The sequence below is a fragment of the Salvelinus alpinus genome, chromosome 31 (genome assembly GCF_045679555.1).
Source record: "Salvelinus alpinus chromosome 31, SLU_Salpinus.1, whole genome shotgun sequence".
NCBI classification, from domain to species: Eukaryota; Metazoa; Chordata; class Actinopteri; order Salmoniformes; family Salmonidae; genus Salvelinus; species Salvelinus alpinus.
This window is the reverse complement of record NC_092116.1, coordinates 5,720,046-5,740,729: the sequence shown is the minus strand read 5'-3', so window position 1 is coordinate 5,740,729 and position 20,684 is coordinate 5,720,046. Positions and strand designations below refer to the sequence as shown.

The following is a 20,684-nucleotide window of genomic DNA, read 5'->3' as shown; positions in this document are numbered from 1 at the left end:
TCTCCTCCTCTCTCTCCCTTATTCCTTTTCTCGAGCGTGCTGTCTGTCAACAGTTTAGTGAAATATGTTTAGTTGCGAAAACATGTTACTATCGATGTTCCCGAACAGATTTCATTTGGTTTCCCAAATGAAGCACTCGGTAGCTGCAGGAACAGGGTTGGAGAGCCCGTGGCATACGGAGTTTGGGCGGAATATCACCTGTCGCACAACGAGAGCATGTTCCTCAAGCAGTGGTTGATGCGTGGAGTGAAATAAGTGGTCCTATGTTTATTTCTCAGCTGCTCATATTAAGCACAGCTCCACTATAAAACCAAAGTAGCCTTCCAGGCGTCATTGGAAAACGGACCGCCGGAAAAGCGCGAGGCCTCTATTCGCAATTCGAGTGCGTGCAGGTGACATGTATTTTTCCCCTGCCCCTGTTTCTCCCCATTTGATCATGAAACTAATTTGACATATTAGTACAGACAAGATTACATTGAGAATAGTCCGATAGGTTAAAATATGATTACTTGATGAGAGAACAGCTGTGCAGCCTGAGGCAAGAACAGAGCGCAAGTTTTTTTTGTGACTTAGCCTATAGCCGCATCATGTAGCCAATATATGTTTTGAAGAAATTCTACGGTTTGTGTCATTCACAACTATAGTTGCCAAGTAAATCTAACATATAGGATCAGTTTCAAATTATCCCTTTTAACTTCAACATAGCCACTTCATATGCGTACACGCTCCGGATTGGGAAAAATATCCTTTCTATTTTTTCAGATGAATTCAATTCTTATTATAAAATCATATAATATCAAATAATGGCACATGATTTATAAGCATATCTTGTCAGCTAAATGAACAAGCCTACATACAGCCTATGGTATAGAGCATAGCCAGATAACATACAGTAGGCCAACTCATATTCTGTTATTCTGAAATACATTTTCTTCATATCATGTTTCTTTAGACCTGACTAAAATAAATAAGGCTTTATTGTGATGGTGTATATTAAATAGATTTATTAGACTTTTTTTTAAATGTAGCTGTTCCAAAGCCGCGCATCAGGGGCTGGTATGCAGCTCATATGCGTGGAGGCCTGGATTTGTAATATGTGAAAGGGTCAATTACCTTGAGACCGGGAGCCTTTTGCATAGGGCTGGGCGATATATCGAATTAATGAATAAATGTAAAAAAATCTGCGATATTCCAAATGCCTGTATCGCAAGAATCGCAAGAATCGCAAGAATCGCAAATAATAATAAAAAAAAATGTTTTTTGAAGCGTTTATTTCCACTTGTTCTCGTGTTCTATTTTTGGTCTCGTCTCTTTCGCTCCTTCTGTGCTGTGTGCACCTCCAAATGTACACCAGAGATCTGTATATAATGAAGAGATGCACGTCTCCACCCTAACAATGGTAGTCGTTGTCCCCCCAAAGTCGGGAAGGCAGGCGACAAGCTTAGGCACAAAATAAGCCCATATAAACGCATTTGGTTTATTTTGGACCGATTTTAGCGAGAGTGAAACCTCTCGCTTCGCCTCTTCCTCTACGGTTTACACACACCAAGCCCCTTTCCCCTGCCTCTCACGCCAACGAAGTCCTCTCTGACAAGGTTTTCATCAAGGATCTCTCTGTACTTTGCTCTATTTATCTTTGCCTTGATCCTGACTAGTCTCCCAGTCCCTGACAGTGAAAAACATCCCCGTAGCATGATGCTGCCACCACCATGCTTCACCGTAGGAATGGTGCTAGGTTTCCTCCAGACATGACGCTTGGCATGCAGGCCAAATAGTTCAATCTTGGTTTCATCAGACCAGAGAATCTTGTTTCTCATGGTCTGAGAGTCTTTAGGTGCCTTTTGGCAAACTCCAAGCGGGATGTCGTGTGCCTTTTAGTGAGGAGTGGCATCCATCTGGTCACTCTACCATAAAGGCCTGATTGGTGGAGTGCTGCAGAGATGGTTGTCCCTCTGCAATGTTCTCCCATCTCCACAGAGGAACTCTGGAGCTCTGTCAGAGTGACCATCAGGTTCTTGGTCACCTCACTGACCAAGACCCTTCTCCCTGATTGCTCAGTTTGGCCGGGCGGCCAGCTCTAGGAAGAGTGTTGTTGGTTCCAAACTTCTTCTATTTAAGTATGATGGAGGCAACTGTGTTCTTGGGGACCTTTAATGCTGCAGACATCTTTTGGTACCCTTCCCCAGATCTGTGCCTCGACACAATCCTGTCTTGGAGCTCTACAATACCTTCGACCTCATAGCTTGGTTTTTGCTCTGACATGCACTGTCAACTGTGGTACCTTGTATAAACAGGTTTGGGCCTTTCCAAATCATGTCCAATCAATTGAATGTACCACAGGTGGACTTCAATCAAGTTGTAGAAACATCTCAAGCATGATCAATGGAAACAGGATGCACCTGAGCTCAATATCGAGTTCACAGCAAAGGGTCTGAATACTTATGTAAATAAGGTATTTCTGGTTTTTATCTGTAATGCATTTGCAAAAAATGTATAAAAATCTGTTTTTGCTTTGTCATCATGGGGTATTGTGTGTGGATTGCTGAGGATTATTTTCAGAATTAGGCTGTAACGTAACAGATTGTGGAAAAAGTCAAGGGGTCTGAATGCTTTCCGAAGGCACTGTATATATCGTGAATTTCCAATAAATTAGATTTTTAGGTCATATCGCCCAGCCCTACTTTTGCATGACAATAACCGGCTGACAAAATGTCATGACCACCACAGCCCTATGTGGGTGTCGGGCAGAGTGAGAGATGGATGAGAGGGGAGGAGACAGGACCCTAGTCACTAACATCTCCTGTCAGTTCATATACCATATGACAGGTATAGTCAATGGATTGATGAGTGTGCTTGTGGAATCTGATGGTCTAGTGATCAGATATTAGTTAGTGAGCTGGAGCAATCTCAAGGTGTTCTGTATTGTTACACCCTTGAGTGGTTGACATGTGCATGTGCCAGCAATGCAATTTTGCAAAGTGGATCACATTGAAACTGTCAGTCAACCTAGCAACCAGCAAGCATAAGGATCTATGTCAGTCATCCTTAGCAACGAGCCCACACCCCACACTACAGGCATACAAATGGCATTGACAGCACTTGCAACACCAGGGTTGTGGGTTCGATTCCCACTGGAGGCCAGTATGAAAAAAGTATGAAAATGTATGCGCTCGCTACTTGAAGTCTCTCTGGATAAGAGCGTCTGCTAGAACGACTGAAATGTAAAAATGTAATTGACATACGATAATGATAACAGCCATTTACTGTATGTCAGGTATTATATTTGACAGCTGCCAGATAGATTGTGGTTGTTAGTGTTGTGGGCTGAAACCATCTGCTCCTCCATCCTCATCCCCATGACCTTCATTTGTCTCCCAGGCCTCTTCACTCAACCAGACTACTACACTACTAGGATCTTAATTTGAGCCAGTTTGCTACAGCATGAAAATAATCCTGCAACAGGAAATGTGATTCATTATGGTGATTATAACTAATGGGCATGTTTTTGTAGGGGTTGATACATTTTTCATTTTTCAAATAAAGTCTGACATTTTAAAGTGGAAATTACAATCTTTTGAAGCATTTTTATACCTTGAATAGACTATTTGCATATCCTGCAGTGCAGGAAAATGCTCAGCAATAAGAGGGATCAAATTAAGATCCTACATCTATCTGTAGCCAAGCCTCGTTTACAGAGCCTCTTGCTCTGTAACAAATACCAATGTGTCTCCCTGTCTTTAAGGCTGATATATTCCCAGTTTGTCCCTGGCATAATTTCCTCTGCACAGTCATGGGAGAAATAAACTTGATGGTGGTACTGCATTTAAAGTAGCAGTCATACATTATAAATACATTGCAGGTGCCACATTAGATGGATGTCTTTCCATCAAGTCTCTGCCCGTGCCACTAGTGATGGAATACTCCACCTATGACCGTGAAAGCTCCTTGTGGCTCATCCAACACAGTCTGGAGAACCAATCAATCAACCGCACAGACTCACACAGCAGCTCTGAACCCCCCAATTCAAACTCAACTCTGTAAACCATTACTGCTGCATGAAGACCTTGTTTGTATGATGAAGTGGTCGTTATGATTCTACTATAGAAGTTGAAAAAAGTGTTAAGGGACAACCCTTGGTGGAATACAGTAGCTCTTTTCAACTTAATGCAGGAGGTGGAGTTGACATTCTCTTAGTGGAAGTTATTTGGTCTACTCTGCTAGAAATGTATTCCTTTGTGGACTATTCCAATCTAAATGACCTGTATCAACTACCTGTCACTTTTATTATTGTGTTATTATTTGGTACTTGATATGTTTCTTCAAGTTGACCCTTTTTAACCGAAAACGCTCTTCTCAAAAGTATACTTAATTACTTTTTGCACTCTCCTGTTACCCCTACGGACTGGAAACTTTTAACACGCCTTTCGAATGAGTAATGCATTCCATTTATTATAGCACCATAGTTCATAATGATAATAACTCACAATCTGCATGTTAATTAGTGGCTATTTATGCTGGTTATGACTGCTGCAATGCCCCATGGGAGTAGTCTGCTCTAACCACCGCTGCTTATGAATTAGATTTCCACCACATTACATCTGCATATAATAGAACAATAACAAGCGGGAACATTAGGGTGAATGTTATATTATGTAATTAGAACGTTTCATAATGGATTGCGTCTGGCCAGGCTGATTTAATGACTGTGATTGAGTGACTGTGGTGGTCAGTAGGTCAGTTGGGGAACTGTGTGACAGAGTGATATGCCTGCAAACTCTAAAGGATGGATGAATGGGGGGGGGGGGTACACTCATACAGTATGGGGTTGTTGTAGGCAGAGATGGATGGGACTGTATGGGAGCGCCATGGGCGGAGGTGTTTCTTTGAGATTGTGGGGGGATCGGAATGGGAGGGGGGGAGAAGGATCTCCGCCCCGAAGGAGTGAATACAGATTGTCCCTGCAGTTAACAACCCACCTCACTTCCTCCATCCCTACCAACTTCCATGGGGACAAACGACAGAGGCAGCCATTCATCTATAAAGTTGAAATAGGGACAGAAATGGCTACTCCATTCCGCTTTGGTAGTGACAGGTGTTATGGTGCTATAGCATCCTGTCTGGCTGGCCTTGAGTTATTCCCAATGCCATCTCTGAGGGTGAAGTGTGTTACCAAGGACAGGTTAACAGGGGTTCATTCTACAGGGAGTTTGTAAGGTGTTTGTCTACACTCTACGTTTTACCTTCAGAACAATATTGGAGCCAGGCCCTACAATTACACAATAGAAATATAGCTTTTTGACAGTGCTAAGGGATGTGAGGACAAGCTAAGTGAGAAGAGAGCAGATGGTGCACCCTTCTGAGTCCAATGCAGCATGTCTTTTAAAAAAGATGCTTCTTGTTCGCCTTCAGGGCAGTGCAGACTGCAGAACATGTAACTCTTTTTTTAATAGACATGGGTTGATTGGACACGTTCATGCTCAGTACCGGTTCTAAACACTGTAGGGGGCCTTGCTGTAACTATAGGGGTCCTCAGGAGCAGTCCAGTTTGGTCTGAACAGGGACCGTATGACATAGTCTGTTTGGGGCTGCCCTGGCTATAGAGGAAATTACATATCGACCGAGCGGCCCTTTTTAAACAGCAGACAAACGCTCCCTGAATTAGTGCTGGGTCACTGAGACGCCCCAAACTAGGTGAAAAATCTGTTGATGTACCCTTGAGCAAGGCATTTAACTCCAATTGCTCCTGTACATCGCTCTGGATTAGTTTTAGGAATGAGAGAGGGTTGCTCCTCAGAATCCAAATGTTGTGTCATGTTGTTGGCATCTGGGGTTGGATATTGAAGTTACTTGGGCCCCTCATGTTGTGGTGTTTTGGGAATTAGCTGGCAAATGCAAACGCTTGGATTCTTTAATCCGCAGGGTAATCCGCCCAGAGTGATATTGAAATGTAATCGTAATTTTTCTCTCTCCAAAGCTTTTAGGATCTATTTATTGCCCCAACAACAGGACGTAAACATCAATCTCCTATTAGGAACATATTGTCCCTTATGGAGGGAAATAAACTAGTCTTTAGCAAAATTTAACTGGGACCAGTTGGTACTGTTGAAGTCGGAAGTTTACATACATCTTAGTCAAATACATTTAAACTCAGTCTTTCACAATTCCTGACATTTAATCCTGGTAAAAATTCCCTGTCATAGGTCAGTTAGGATCACCACTTTATTTTAAGAATGTGAAATGTCAGAATAATAGCAGAGAGAGAGTGATTTATTTCAGCTTTCATTTCTTTCATCACATTCCCAGTGGGTCAGAAGTTTACATACACTCAATTAGTATTTGGTAGCATTGCCTTAAATTGTTGAACTTGGGTCAAACATTTCGGGTAGTCTTCCACAAGCTTCCCACAATAAGTTGGGTGAATTTTGGCCCATTCCTCCTGACAGAGCTGGTGTAACTGAGTCAGGTTTGTAGGCCTCCTTGTTTTTTCAGTTCTGCCCGCCAATTTTCTATAGAATTGAGGTCAGGGCTTTGTGATGGCCACTCCAATACCTTGACATTGTTGTCCTTAAGCCATTTTGCCACAACTTTGGAAGTATGCTTGGGGTCAATGTCCATTTGGAAGACCCATTTGTGAACAAGCTTTAACTTCCTGACTGGTCTTGAGATGTTGCATCAATATATCCACATGATTTTCCTGCCTCATGATGCCATCTATTTTGTGAAGTGCACCAGTCCCTCCTGCAGCAAAGCACCCCCACAACGTGATGCTGCCACCCCCGTGCTTCACGGTTGGGATGGTGTTCTTGTAACACTCGTCGGAAGAAGTGGACCAAGATGTTCATGATTCTTTATTTAATCAGAACACCAAACAAAACAACAAAAGAATAACGAACGTCACGTTCTGAAGGCTTCACAGAGCTAACAAAAACAACATCCCACAACCTAAGGTGGCAAAACAGGCTGCCTAAGTATGATTCCCAATCAGAGAGAACAATAGACAGCTGTCCCTGATTGAGAACCATACCCGGCCAAAACATAGAAACACAAAACATAGAATGCCCACCCCACATCACACCCTGACCTAACCAAATGGAGAAATAAAACGGCTCTCTAAGGTCAGGGCGTGACAGTTCTTCGGCTTGCAAGCATCCCCCTTTTTCCTCCAAACATAACGATGGTCATTATGGCCAAACAGTTCTATTTTTGTTTCATCAGACCAGAGGACATTTCTCCAAAAAGTACGATCTTTGTCCCCATGTGCATTTGCAAACCGTTGTCTGGCTTTTTTATGGTGGTTTCGGAGCAGTGGCTTCTTCCTTGCTGAGCGGCCTTTCAGGTTATGTCGATATAGGACTCATTTTACTGTGGATATAGATACTTTTGTACCTGTTTCCTCCAGCATCTTCACAAAGTCCTTTGCTGTTGTTCTGGGATTGATTTGCACTTTTCGCACCAAATTACGTTCATCTCTAGGAGACAGAACGCGTCTCCTTCCTGAGCGGTATGACGGCTGCTTGGTCCCATGGTGTTTATTCTTGCGTACTATTGTTTGTACAGATGAACGTGGTACCTTCAGGCATTTGCAAATTGCTCCCAAGGATGAACCAGACTTTATTTTCTGAGGTCTTGGCTGATATCTTTTGATTTTCCCATGAAGTCGAGCAAAGAGGCACTGAGTTTGAAGGTAGGCCTTGAAATACATCCACAAGTACACCTACAATAGACTAAAATGATGTCAATTAGGCTATCAGAAGCTTCTAAAGCCATGACATCATTGTCTGGAATTTTCCAAGCTGTTTAAAGGCACAGTCAACTTAGTGTATGTAAACTTCTGACCCACTGGAATTGTGATACACTGAATGATAAGTGAAATAATCTGTCTGTAAACAATTGTTGGAAAATTACTTGTGTCATGCACAAAGTAGATGTCTTAACCGACTTGCCAAAACTATAGTTTGTTAACAAGAAATTTGTGGAGTGGTTGAAAATGAGTTTTAATGACTCCAAGCTAAGTGTATGTAAACTTCCGACTTCAACTGTGTATCTGAGTCTTGATATATCTGAGTTAGTCTTGGACGGATGTTCTGATCTAAAGTCAAGTCTTATGGGTGTCTGGAAAGACAGGTAGCTATAAATTACAGCATAGCTGGCAAGTCGCATTCAAGGAACAGAATCACACACCAGTGACCCCTGTGACAAACACCAGATAGCACACACACACACACACACACACACACACACACACACACACACACACACACACACACACACACACACACACACACACACACACACACACACACACACACACACACACACACACACACACACACACACACACACATATTCTGCTTGACTTTATTAATACCACCAGGCCTACATAGTGAATCCTGGACTGGCACTAGTCCACAACCATCGTGACACGGCACAAATTCTGACATCCAGTACTGCCTTTGGTATTTCAGTCTGTACCTCCCTCGAGAGTGTGTGTGTATTTGTGAGAGAGGAGAACAGGGTTTCACAGCCAAGACAAGGAGAGGGATATTGGGAGAGGGAAAGGGACCCTGTTAGGTTATGGACCTGGAGGTACACCCAGTCCCTTCTCTTTCCTTTATCTCTATCGTTTCTATCCTCCATTTTGTTTTGAGGCTGACCTATCTTCTTATACGTGTCTACTTCTCTTCTTCCTCAGAATGGGCTCAACGCTTTGCACCTGGCAGCTAAGGAGGGCCACGTGGAGCTGGTCCAGGAGCTGCTGGAGAGAGGCTCAGCTGTGGACTCGGCCACCAAGGTGGGTTCCCTTACCGCACTACCGACTGTGGAGCTAGCACAGTATGATAGAATCATATTAGGAAGAGCTACAGTACATGTGCTATGTCCGTCCACGTCCGCTGTAGGTAGACTATTCATTTTATCCACAACTGGGTAAAGGCTTGTTAGGAGCTTGCATGCTGGTCAAGTGTTAAGATTATATTTATCTTAGCTGCTTTGGACTTTTAGATTACAAATAAAGATAGTTAGAATTATCAAATGACTTGTCAAAAGAAAGTACTCCAAAGATCATGGACGATAACACATTTTGTTTTTCTTCCGTTGTGAAATCTGATGTGCTGTTTTACGCCGAAAGGGAATTGTGAATTGTTTTGGTTTGTTTTGGCTTGATATTGTACTTTCCGTTAAATATTTTTAACGACACAAAAACAGGATGTATTTCTCTGAAAAGTCAAGCTCGTTCAAGGTATCAGTCTCCAAATGAAGGGCCCTAAACGTGGTTCAAGTGTCACACACGGGTTTTAACCAGGTCAATGTCCTGAAACAACTCTTGCCCTACATTAACCTGACTCTTAACCTTTCCAACAGTGAGATAACACTACCATACCCAGGGCAGACAGCCATATCCCTAACCAGCACCCAATGGACTGCACTGCACTGCAACCTATCGCCGTCACATGACTGTGCAGTCTAGCTTCAGAGCACTAGGGTGTAGCAGGCAGGAAAAGGGATACAGCTAGTTTCATTGAACATGGAGGTAGTTATGCCAAGCTGTGAAAATGGAGAAGGTCTATTCCTTCTAAGCAGCATGTTTAGGTGTCGTGTGACTTGTTACAGATGTAGGACCTTAATTTGATCACTCGGTTGCAGGAGAACTTTCAAACGTGTAGTGTATTTGAGGTTTAAAAGAATTTACTGTCTTGTGTTTTGTAGCATATTTAATACACAAGTACTGTACATGACTCATTTAAATGTGTATTTTGACAACAGAACATCCCAAACTTTTTAAAACAGATTTCCACTCTGAAACAAGAGCCTCTTGACTTGATTTGTTAATCAACATGGCCTAATTAAAAGCATTTCTAGCTGTCTGTGTCACAGCATCATTAGAAGTGCACCTCAGAAAGGCCCCCTCACCCCCATCACTGAGCCATAGGTGTCTGTGGATATGCCTGTTTGGGGTGTCACATCTTTAATCAGTGATGGAGAGAATTAATGAAGATGGGTGTAAAAATGATGAATAGGAGTGCCTGTAGACAATGAGATGGAGGTGATGACTGTGTGTGTGTGTGTGTGTGTGTGTGTGTGTGTGTGTGTGTGTGTGTGTGTGTGTGTGTGTGTGTGTGTGTGTGTGTGTGTGTGTGTGTGTGTGTGTGTGTGTGTGTGTGTAAAGCTGAAATACAGGACAAATTCGTTTTTGTCATTTCTATTTATGTCAGAAATGACCGTTTATGTCATTACTGTAAGTTATCCATCCTCCCCTTGTTTTGTGTATCGATTGACATAGTTCGCCTTGTTCTCTATAATGGTGTAATATGTGTCTCTCTGTGTTCTTCCATCCCAGAAAGGGAACACAGCCCTCCACATTGCCTCTCTGGCCGGACAGGCCGAGGTGGTGAAGATACTGGTGAAGCGCGGAGCAGAAATCAACTCTCAGTCTCAGGCAAGAGATTTTTATTTTTTATTTTATTTAACCTGTATTTAACTAGGAAAGTCAGTTAAGAACACATTCTTGTATACAATTACGGCCTACCCCGGCCAAACCCTAACCCGGACGATGCTGGGCCAATTGTGCGCCACCCTATGGGACTCCCAATCAAGGCCGGTTGTGAAACAGCCTGGAATCGAACCAGGTTCTGTGCCATACCATTGCTGTGACCATACGATGCTTTGGACATAATAAGTATTATACCAGTTTATAGGCATACAGTGCATTCGGAAAGTAATCAGACTCCTTGACTTTTTCCACATTTTGTTACGTTACAGCCTTATTCTAAAATTGATTAAATCGTTTTTTCCCTAATCAACCTACTCACAATACCCCATAAGGACAAAGCAAAAGCTGTTTTTTAGAAATGTTTGCAAATGTATTTTAAAAAAACAAAAAACTGAAATATTACATTTACATAAGTATTCAGACCCTTTACTCAGTACTTTGTTGAAGCACCTTTGACAGCGATTAAAGCCTTGAGTCTTCTTGGGTATGAAGCTACAAGCTTGTTACACCTGTATTTGGGGAGTTTCTCACGTTCTTCTCTGCAGATCCTCTCAAGCTCTGTCAGGTTGGTTGGGGAGCGTCGCTGCACAGCTATTTTCAGGTCTCTCCAGATATGTTCGATCGGGTTCAAGTCCGGGCTCTGGCTGGGCCACTCAAAGACATTCGGAGACGTATTCCTGTGTTGTCTTGGCTGTGTGCTTAGGATCGTCGTCCTGTTGGAAGGTGAATCTTCGCCCCAGTCTGAGGTCATGAGCGCTCTGGAGCTGGTTTTCATCAAGGAACTCTGTACTTTGCTCCATAAATTTTTCCCTCGATCCTGACTAGTCTCCCAATCCCTGCCGCTGAAAAACATTGCTGCCACCACCATACTTCACCGTAGGTATGGTGCCAGGTTTCCTCCAGATGTGACACTTGGCATTCAGGCCAATGAGTTCAATCTTGGTTTCATCAGACCAGAGAATCTTGTTTCTCATGTTTTGAGAGTCCTTTAGGTGCCTTTTGGCAAACTCCAAGAAGGCTGTCATGTGCCTTTTAGTGAGGAGTGGCTTCCGTCTGGCCACTCTACCACAAATGCCTGATTGGTGGAGTGCTGACGAGATGGTTGTCCTTCTGGAAGTTTCTCCCATCTCCACAGAGGAACTCTGGAGCTCTGTCAGAGTGACCATCGGGTTCTTGGTCACCTCCTTGACCAAGACCCTTCTCCCCCGATTGCTCAGTTTGGCCAGGCGGCCAGCTCTGGTGGTTCCAAACTTCTTCCTTTTAAGAATGATGGAGGCCACAGTGTTCTTGGGGACCTTCAATGCTGCAGACATTTTTTGCTACCCTTCCCCAGATCTGTGGCTCGAAACAATCCTGTCTTGGAGCTCTACGGACAATTCCTTCAAGCTCATGGCTTGGTTTTAGCTCTGACATGCACTGTCAACTGTGGGACCTTATATAGACAGGTGTGTGCTTTCCAAATCATGTCCAATCAATTGAATTTACCGCAGGTGAACTCCAATCAAGTTGTAGAAACATGAATGATCAATGGAAACAGGATGCACCTGAGCTCAATTTCGAGTCTCATAGCAAAGGGTCTGAATACTTATGTAAATAAGGTATTTTTATTTATTAAACCTTTTTTCGCTTTTTCATTATGGGGTATTGCGTGTAGATTGATGAGGAAACAAATAAATTGTAATCAATTTTAGAGTAAGGCTGTAACGTAACAAAATGTGGAAAAGGGGAAGGGGTCTGAATACTTTCCGAATGCACAGTACATGCCTATGCAAATAACTATGGACATATGGGCTATGGACATACTTGTTGTCTGTGCAGTCAAATTATAATGTATTTGTTCCTCCTCCACAAAATAATGCATCACCAAAATGTTGTAACCTACTGTTGACCTGCAGCAGATGTTACTATACCGTTCTCTAATGTTGTACTGTTGTGTCTCCAGAATGGCTTCACCCCTCTGTACATGGCTGCTCAGGAGAACCATATGGACGTGGTGCGTTACCTACTGGAGAATGGAGGTAACCAGAGCACCGCTACAGAGGTAGGGAGTGTGTATCTGTGTGTACGTGTGTGTGTGTGTATCTTCGTACATGTTTTCAGCAAATGGTTTGACGTTTTCAGTCTGTGTGAGGATGTGTGTGAACATTGTGTTTCACCAGGCATAGTCCTGATGAAATAAAGTTTGTGCTGTTTTATGCCTTGTTGGTCTGTGGCTATGCATAACCTCCTACCTCCCCCCCTCTCCTTCCCTCCTCCAGGATGGCTTCACACCACTGGCCATCGCGCTGCAGCAGGGCCACAACCAGGTGGTGTCCGTCCTGCTGGAGAATGACACCAAGGGTAAGGTGCGGCTGCCCGCCCTGCACATCGCCGCCCGCAAGGACGACACCAAGTCTGCCGCGCTGCTCCTCCAGAATGACCACAATGCAGACGTGCAGTCCAAGGTACGGCCGGAGGGAAGGGGTTAAGGGTTAAAACGTGCATCTGTGTTATTGGGTTAGCATGGCTCTGTGGTGCTACGACCATGTGTTGTCAATAGGGGCAAGCCCGACGTGCAGTAGGACTGTAAGGAAAATTAATACAGGGTACTTGTTACAGGTTTGTTTGTAAGTGCTTTGTGGTGTATTTCTAGTATCAATACGAACAAGTTTCAATGAAAAAAGGGTGTAATGAGAGCGAGTCAGTGTCGACATACATTAACCCTTGTTCATCTGTCTCTGGTGTGTACCTGTAGCTGTCTCCCGGTCTGTCCATCTCTCTCTCTCCTTCTGTGTCTGTGCACCTGCCACTAGTTCATTGGTCCTGCCACTAACCGGGTCTCTCTCTCTTCCTGTCTTATCTGTTTATCTGATCCACTCACACCCCCCTCCCCCCATCACTTTCAACCGCTGTGTAGCACTGTCCACTGCATGGAGTGTGTGGAATATGCTATTGTCCACAGGTCGTATTGTTGAATGTTGCAATTTGAGGGTTGCATGCATCCTTGGGTTTCAGGAAAAATGGGTTTTAGGGATGTGTGGGTGAGGGGTAAGGGGATGGGGCTGTGGCTAGAGTGAAGTGCAGGTTCTCTTATTTTGAAGGACAGTAGCCTATACTGAAATAATATTCTATAGTACACCAGGGCTATTCAATGAACTGTCCTCAAGGTTTTCACTGTAGCACTGCTGGGTTCTGTAGTTGGTTGAACAGTTGTTGTCGTTGATTGGCCAGAGTCCACTCATGGATTATCCAATGTCTGAATCAGTCCCTTTGGATGGATTGATTGATTTTTGAGTGAAGCAAATTTGCACCGTTTAAAAACAAATGAAAGATACAAAGAACCCCAGAGGACAACACATGAAAGCATGAAATACACGTTTTTCCAATGTGGTCCTCAGTGTAGGACGACAACAGGAAACAGAATGAGTGAAAACCAGCATTGCTGCTGTTGTCCACCAGGCATTGAACAGCCCTGCGCTGCAAACACTATGGCATACCAGTTATCATTGGTGTTGTCACTGAACATAACTTTGTCCTTGTGTCAGGCCTAATGTTAATGATATTACATAATATAATACAGTGTATGCCAGTGTTTCCCAAACCCGGTCCTCGGGAACCCAAGGGGTACACGTTTCGTTTTTTTGGCCCTAACACTACACAGCTGAATCAAATGATCAAAGCTTGATGATTAGTTGATTATTTGAATCAGCTTTGTAGTGCCAGTGTTTGGGAAACCCTAGTGTATGCCGACATGAAATGCTGTTTACAGCTGTTTCCATGAAGTACTCTTCACCATGACTCACAAGGGAGACCCAGAGGAGGGTGGATGAAGACTGCATCATGAAAACACACTCTCACGCACACGTATATGTAGACGTTACACACAGAGCACTCTCACCAAATACCTCTGAAACACAGTCCTATGACGATTACCTGAATTAGTTTGGCAATAACCCACCATCTTAAAAGCATACTTTAAAATGTGAAAAAGACTATAAATAGGATGACTCTCTAGTGAGTTTGGCCTTGCGGTACAACATGGCTGCCATACGTCCCTGTTGTGTGTGTTGTATAGAGTGAGTAAGGCCTGCGCATATAAAATAATATTATGTACAGTATACATGTATGTCTATGGACTTGCTACTCTCATTGTTAAAACATCTCAAGGTCTTTGGATAAAAGATGCGATAAAGCATATGAAGAGTTTATTTCCAAATCCCTATATGCACAATTTCATCAGAAATTGCCTATTTCATGTGTGTGTGTAAAATATTACTGTTCTCCGATTTTTTTTTATTCACAGATTTGTGATGTTTTTTTGTTGTTTGCAAAATGCTAAACATTGTTTAGCTGTAATGGAATGTTCGTATCCTGTATATTTGACCGTGATATGTGGTTCTCACCTACCCATCTTAACACGAATGCACTTTACTGTAAGTCGCTCTGGATAACAGCATTGCTAGATGACTACAGATCTACAGATACCACATTGCTGTATTGATTTGTATTCTATTTTTTTCTGTTTTAATATTGATGTCACAAATGTATCATTTGTACAGTTCTTTATTACAAATGTAGTTATTTGTTACATTTGACTGTGTAAAACCTGGCAGTACTTATTTATCTGAAAGTGAGGCGGATATATAAGTGAGGCGGATATATAGCATTTTGCTCTTCTTTTTTTTACATTGAACAAACCCATGATGTGATTATATAGTGAAAAAACACACCAGTCTCTTTCATAGTTTCTTTAAAAAATAAAAGCTCATTTCAGAACATGTATATATAGCATTTTGGAATTAAACTCTTCATATACAGTCTAGCGATAAAGCTGTTTTTGAAAAGAGTCATACCACTCTAGCACAGTATTTCTTGTGCTGCACAGTCTATCCCTGGACTTTGAGCATCTGTATGACTGTGTGTACAATAACTAAGGTCTTTCCCTTCCTCATCTCTACCGCTTCAGATGATGGTCAATAGGACTACGGAGGTATAACCACTATGTCTACCACTCAAACCTTCATCATAACCCCATCACTTTTCTTGGTTTGTCTTTGTGTCGTTTCAGCACTTTTATTTCCCCTTACTTCTATAGCATTGGATGGTGGAAATAGCCCCGAGTCTTTAAGTCCTTCACCATCTCTTTATGTTTTTTTTGTAATGTTAAGCATTTATGGTGATATCCTGAATGGCCCACTTTCTCAAGTAGCTTTTTCCCGCACGTCATGTGCCTTAGCAGTTTGTCGTTCAGTTTGAAAACTGTTGTCGGCTCATTTATTTTACTTTGTGCATACTTTCCACATACTTTCGTTTTTCATTGGTCGAGTTTCTGGAGTTGTATTGATGCTACCCCAAGCTCAGAGAGTTGATTTTATAGTCTTACTGATAATCTCATAATCACCTATACATTTCACACGAAGATGATATATAGATGTTACATAACGATGGATCATCATTTTTACAGTGTTAAAGGGATACTTCGGGATTTTGGCAATGAGGCCCTTTTATCGACTTCCCCAGAGTCAGATGAACTTGTGGACACCATTTTTATGTCTCTGCGTGCAGTGTGAAGGAAGTCTCTAACTCGCGCTAGCACAATCGCTAACTAGCATTAGCGTAACGACTGCAAGTCATGTTTATGCCTCTTCCAGTCGTTGTGCTAACACTAGTTAGCATCGGCTCGCAAAACTACCTCTAACTTCCTCCTTACTGGAAAACAGAGACCTAACAATGGTATCCACAAGTTCATCTGACTCTGGGGAAGTAGATAAAGGGCCTCATTGCCAAAATCCTGAAGTATCCCTTTAAATGTTTATATATAGAATGTATATATGTTGTGTTGCATGCCATTCATTTATATTGTAGATGCACTATGAACTAAATTGGTATTATTTGACAAAGCATACAACAATGTTATTGATATAATGAGGTCGGAATTAACACATCTTTACAATTAGGGCTTGAGATAAGAGGAAGAAATAGTCATATTATAAGAAATATATCAATGCAAATATATGTACATTATTCTTGCAAACAAGCATACTTTTATATAGTATAGTATACTACTGCAATGGCTTAATAGAACAGCAATCAAAAAGTATCCAGGTGTTTTGCAGATCATTTTCTTGAGGAACAAAAGCGCTATATAGCATGATGCATCGCGTCTATTTTCATTTGCACCATTATCAGCTTTAGATGTGTAATTTTGAATCATTGCGTAGTCACTACAATTCTTCACACTTTTGTAAATAATGTTTTCACATTAAATCGGACCATAACTTTCAGAATGGAAAGGTAAGGCAAGAATTCACAATACTCCAACCGCTCTGCAACAGCTCTCTCTCTGATTTCTTATGATTCCTAACATGACAACATGGCGTACAGTGACATAGTGCACTTTGGTGTTGATAAAAAATAATACCGTCATGGTTTTTTGATTTGGTGTCTGTTTTTCTCTGTCCTGTAACTGTATGGTTAACTAATACTGTGTGTCAATTGTTTGGTTGATATTAACAGTCTGTGTGAACTGTACGTCCACTTGTTTTTTAATTCCTTCATTTATTTCTTTATTATTTAAGTAAACGGAGAAACTATACCGTTTATTTTGTTCTGACTGTAGGATTACCAGTTGCATGGTAGTGATCTTTCTGCATGGTAGTGATCTTTCTGAGTGTGTTTGTGTGTATGCCTACAGTACGTCATTTGCGTGTATGTGTGTAATTGAGTCATCATTTTCTGAAACTGAATTTTAAGATTTCTTTCCCTTCATCTCTTTGGTTTCCTCCCTCTTCTGAGTTTGGAGCGTTGCTCTTTTACATTTACTAATACAATTTTCTTTCTTCCCCTTTGATGATGGTTAATGCGACTGCTGCATGCTGGGATAGTGGAGGTCAAGGGTCAGGGGTCAGGCTTTGGGGTCATGAATGAGGCTAGTATCTAACCCACTGTCTCTCTCTCCCTCCATCTCGCTATGTTCACCCCTGTGTTACAGAGTGGATTCACGCCACTTCATATTGCTGCCCACTATGGAAACGTGAACGTGGCCACACTACTGCTAAATCGTGGGGCGGCTGTGGACTTTACAGCTAGGGTAGGTACCATTACCATAGCCCAGGCTGAAACTGTTACAACAACCTTCTGATCTGCAGTCAGATGCGCTATTGTTGTGCAGTGTTGGATTCTGGGTTAAACTTGGAACATTTCTATCCTAGAGACTGGTTGTTACATCAGAAGTTAATGGTTATCTGTAGGAGCCAGATGGCTTTGGAATGTGCTGGGTGGACGGGAGGAAGTCACAGGATTGCTATAGGGGATACGGGTGGACATCTTTGGATTAGGCAAATGAGGGGTTGAGGTCAGGTCAGATCCCCTTAAGGGAGGGGGTTTATTAGCCCATTACTTCGTCTTCCTGTCGAACCACAATAGATGTCAGGATTGGAGAGAAGGAGGAGTGCCTAACTTGGAGTATATATACTTGTGGTGATGGAACATGTTTTGTCTAATGCAGCTGTATTGACCCTCTGGGAAGAATAAACTTGGTTAAGCTTTCATAGCGTCCGTAGAGTTTTTTACTCTGAGAATTAGAACCGAACAGCAGCGAGGTCTTGGGATCCATCACGATACCCTCCTTTGTGTTCTTTCCTTTACTGGAAATAGTGCAACGATTGTAGGTTATAGGAAGGGCTGCCCACACACACTGTGCCAACACAGCACTGAGTCCAAGAACCATAAAACACAGGAGACTTTAGAGCACGTACGCACACACACACACACACACACACACACATTTTAAGCGAGTAGAGTGAAATGCCCTTTAAGAACCCACAGTCAGCGATTGAGTTGCTTTCGAGGACAATGACACCTTCCGCCTCAGCACTTCCCTTTTCTCGGAATCCTCATGTCCATGTGTGTGGTCCCCATCAGCCACTGAGACAGAGAGAGGAATGAGTCTTAGGAGAATGCCAGTCCTTTTCATGAGACACAACTCAAGGCGAGAGTTTTAGAGAGTCGCCTGGCCAAGCTGAAAGATTACTTGAAGGTCACAGACTCAATGCAGTCCGGTTCTGACTGAGCCCTTTGTTTCTACAACTTAAGCACAAATCTACTAACTCAGCAAGGGACTCCACAGTCAGAAACCTTACCTTTTATTTGCAGAAACGTAACACTGACAACCACTGTAATTTCTGCTGTGTCATACTTTCTCAGGCACTTTTTCAGTCACAGTCAACATAACAAGCTGTGTGTCCTGCAGTGCTCTGGACTAGGCAGAGGAAAAAGCTCAGCTTTCACATTGTCAGGATTTCACAGAAATCACAGAAACGCCAAAATAACATAACACATCCTAACAGAAAGAATGAACAGGAGCCATTCATCAGCAATTCCATTCACTTCAAGCTCTATTGTCCCAGCAAGGAAATTCATTGAGGTATATTAGAAAGCATGACATCAGTCACTGGACGCCTTGTCCTGAACTACCCCCACTGTCTGTGGAACAACATTGCACGTAATAGAAACTGGTCAAAAGTAGTGCACTATGTAGGGAATAGGGTGCCATTTGGTCCGCTGACTAGGTTATAACACAGCTCTGTTATTGCCACAGACGGGTCAGTGTGGGTCCAGGTATCAGTTATCACGATTATAACTCTAATATTCTAGTAAAGCAGTCTGTCTAATCAGGAAAACATCTGTACCGGCTGGCAGATTTGATAAAATAATAAAGCCCTGCATGTGTTTACTAGTAAACAAGCTCCACAACAACAACGACAATAATGCCATAGAAAACCCTAACCTAAGAGAACCCTAACCTAAGAGAACCCTAACCTAAGAGAACCCTAACCTAAGAGAACCCTAACCTAAGAAACCCTTAACCTAAGAAACCCTTAACCTAAGAGAATCTTAACCTAAGAAACCCTAACCTAAGAGAACCCTAACCTAAGAGAACCCTAACCTAAGAAATCCTTAACCTAAGAGAACCCTAACCTAAGAGAACCCTAACCTAAGATTAGGTAAACAGGGGATACTGTATGTAGCAACATTACTCGTAATATAAACGGTATACTGGCCTTGTAACAGCACAAATGTATACAGTAGGATAGGTAGTTATATACCATTAGTTCATTGGTTTATTTCGTTTTAAATGTGTCTTCCATTGTGTTCTGTGTATTTCAGAATGGGATCACGCCCCTCCACGTGGCCTCTAAGCGTGGCAACGCTAACATGGTGCGCCTCCTACTGGACAGGGGGTCTCAGATCGACGCTAAGACTAGAGTGAGTCCACACAAACGCACACACTCATACATACAGTACACGTACACACACACACACACACACACGCACAACGTTTGACCCCCTCACTGTGCACAAGTGTGTGACGCAGTGTCCTTTCTACCAAACTGTGATTATTGTCCAGTGACAGAGCTGCAGTCACTTTCCACCAGACTCAGCCGTGGACATCTCCTTTAGCTGCAGCAATGTATCATCGTCTCATCCACAGCCAGTTGTGACGCATTGGGTCGCTGTGTGTTATGTGTGTGTCTGTCTGCGTATGTGTGCGTTGTGCGTGTGTGTGTGTGTGTGTTTGTGCGAGCGTGTGTGTGTGTTTTAAGTTTATGTACTGGGTAAGTAGGTGTACTCACTGTTCATATTGTATGTAGGTGTGGGTGTGTTGATAAGTGTGAGATAGGGAGTGTGTGTGTGTACTGCATAGCTGTTGGATGTGTGTGTGAGTGAGAGCTGCAGCACTATGTATTTACGGCTAGCTCACTAGAGAATAACTTGTTGAGTCTAAAAGCCCTCCATTTTGACACGCTGTTATTCTTGTGTCCTTGGCCGTTTTGCTGCTCAATCAGCTTACTGCATTAACTTAGGGCAAAAATCCCTTCTGACGCAACCACTCTCCCTGCTCTCTCAAATCACTCCATCACTATACCTCCCTCCTCCCTGAGCCTGACAATCTATTCATCTTTCATAACAGAAAACATCCTGTTTTTAGTTACGCGATAGATATTTATGCGTCCATTACCAAAGTATTACATCCTAATATCATTCTAATGTCCAGAGTTAAACTAAATATCGTATGAATGAAGATGATGTGATTAGACCCTAACGTAACGAAAACGTCCACTCAACGTTAGACAACGGTACAGTTCCCGGTCAGGGCAGGACAGTGCCTGTTTAGACTGTTAGCATTCTATTAGCTGCATATTATATCCATATC

The 20,684-nt window shown here is 42.6% G+C and overlaps 1 protein-coding gene across 5 annotated transcripts in view; it reads left to right on the top strand.

Annotated features, from left to right (window-relative positions):
* LOC139561098 (ankyrin-2-like) overlaps positions 1–20,684 on the top strand; it is a 256,021-nt gene that overhangs the window by 171,830 nt on the left and 63,507 nt on the right. For 4 of the 5 annotated variants that reach the window (XM_071377945.1, XM_071377946.1, XM_071377949.1 and 1 more), the window contains exons 3-9: positions 8,693–8,791; positions 10,337–10,435; positions 12,432–12,530; positions 12,748–12,933; positions 15,435–15,458; positions 17,460–17,558; positions 19,637–19,735. In XM_071377945.1, the coding sequence (XP_071234046.1) occupies positions 8,693–8,791; positions 10,337–10,435; positions 12,432–12,530; positions 12,748–12,933; positions 15,435–15,458; positions 17,460–17,558; positions 19,637–19,735 (705 nt within the window). The remainder of the gene's footprint in view (positions 1–8,692; positions 8,792–10,336; positions 10,436–12,431; positions 12,531–12,747; positions 12,934–15,434; positions 15,459–17,459; positions 17,559–19,636; positions 19,736–20,684) is intronic. The other variant, XM_071377948.1, reaches the window with a different exon arrangement.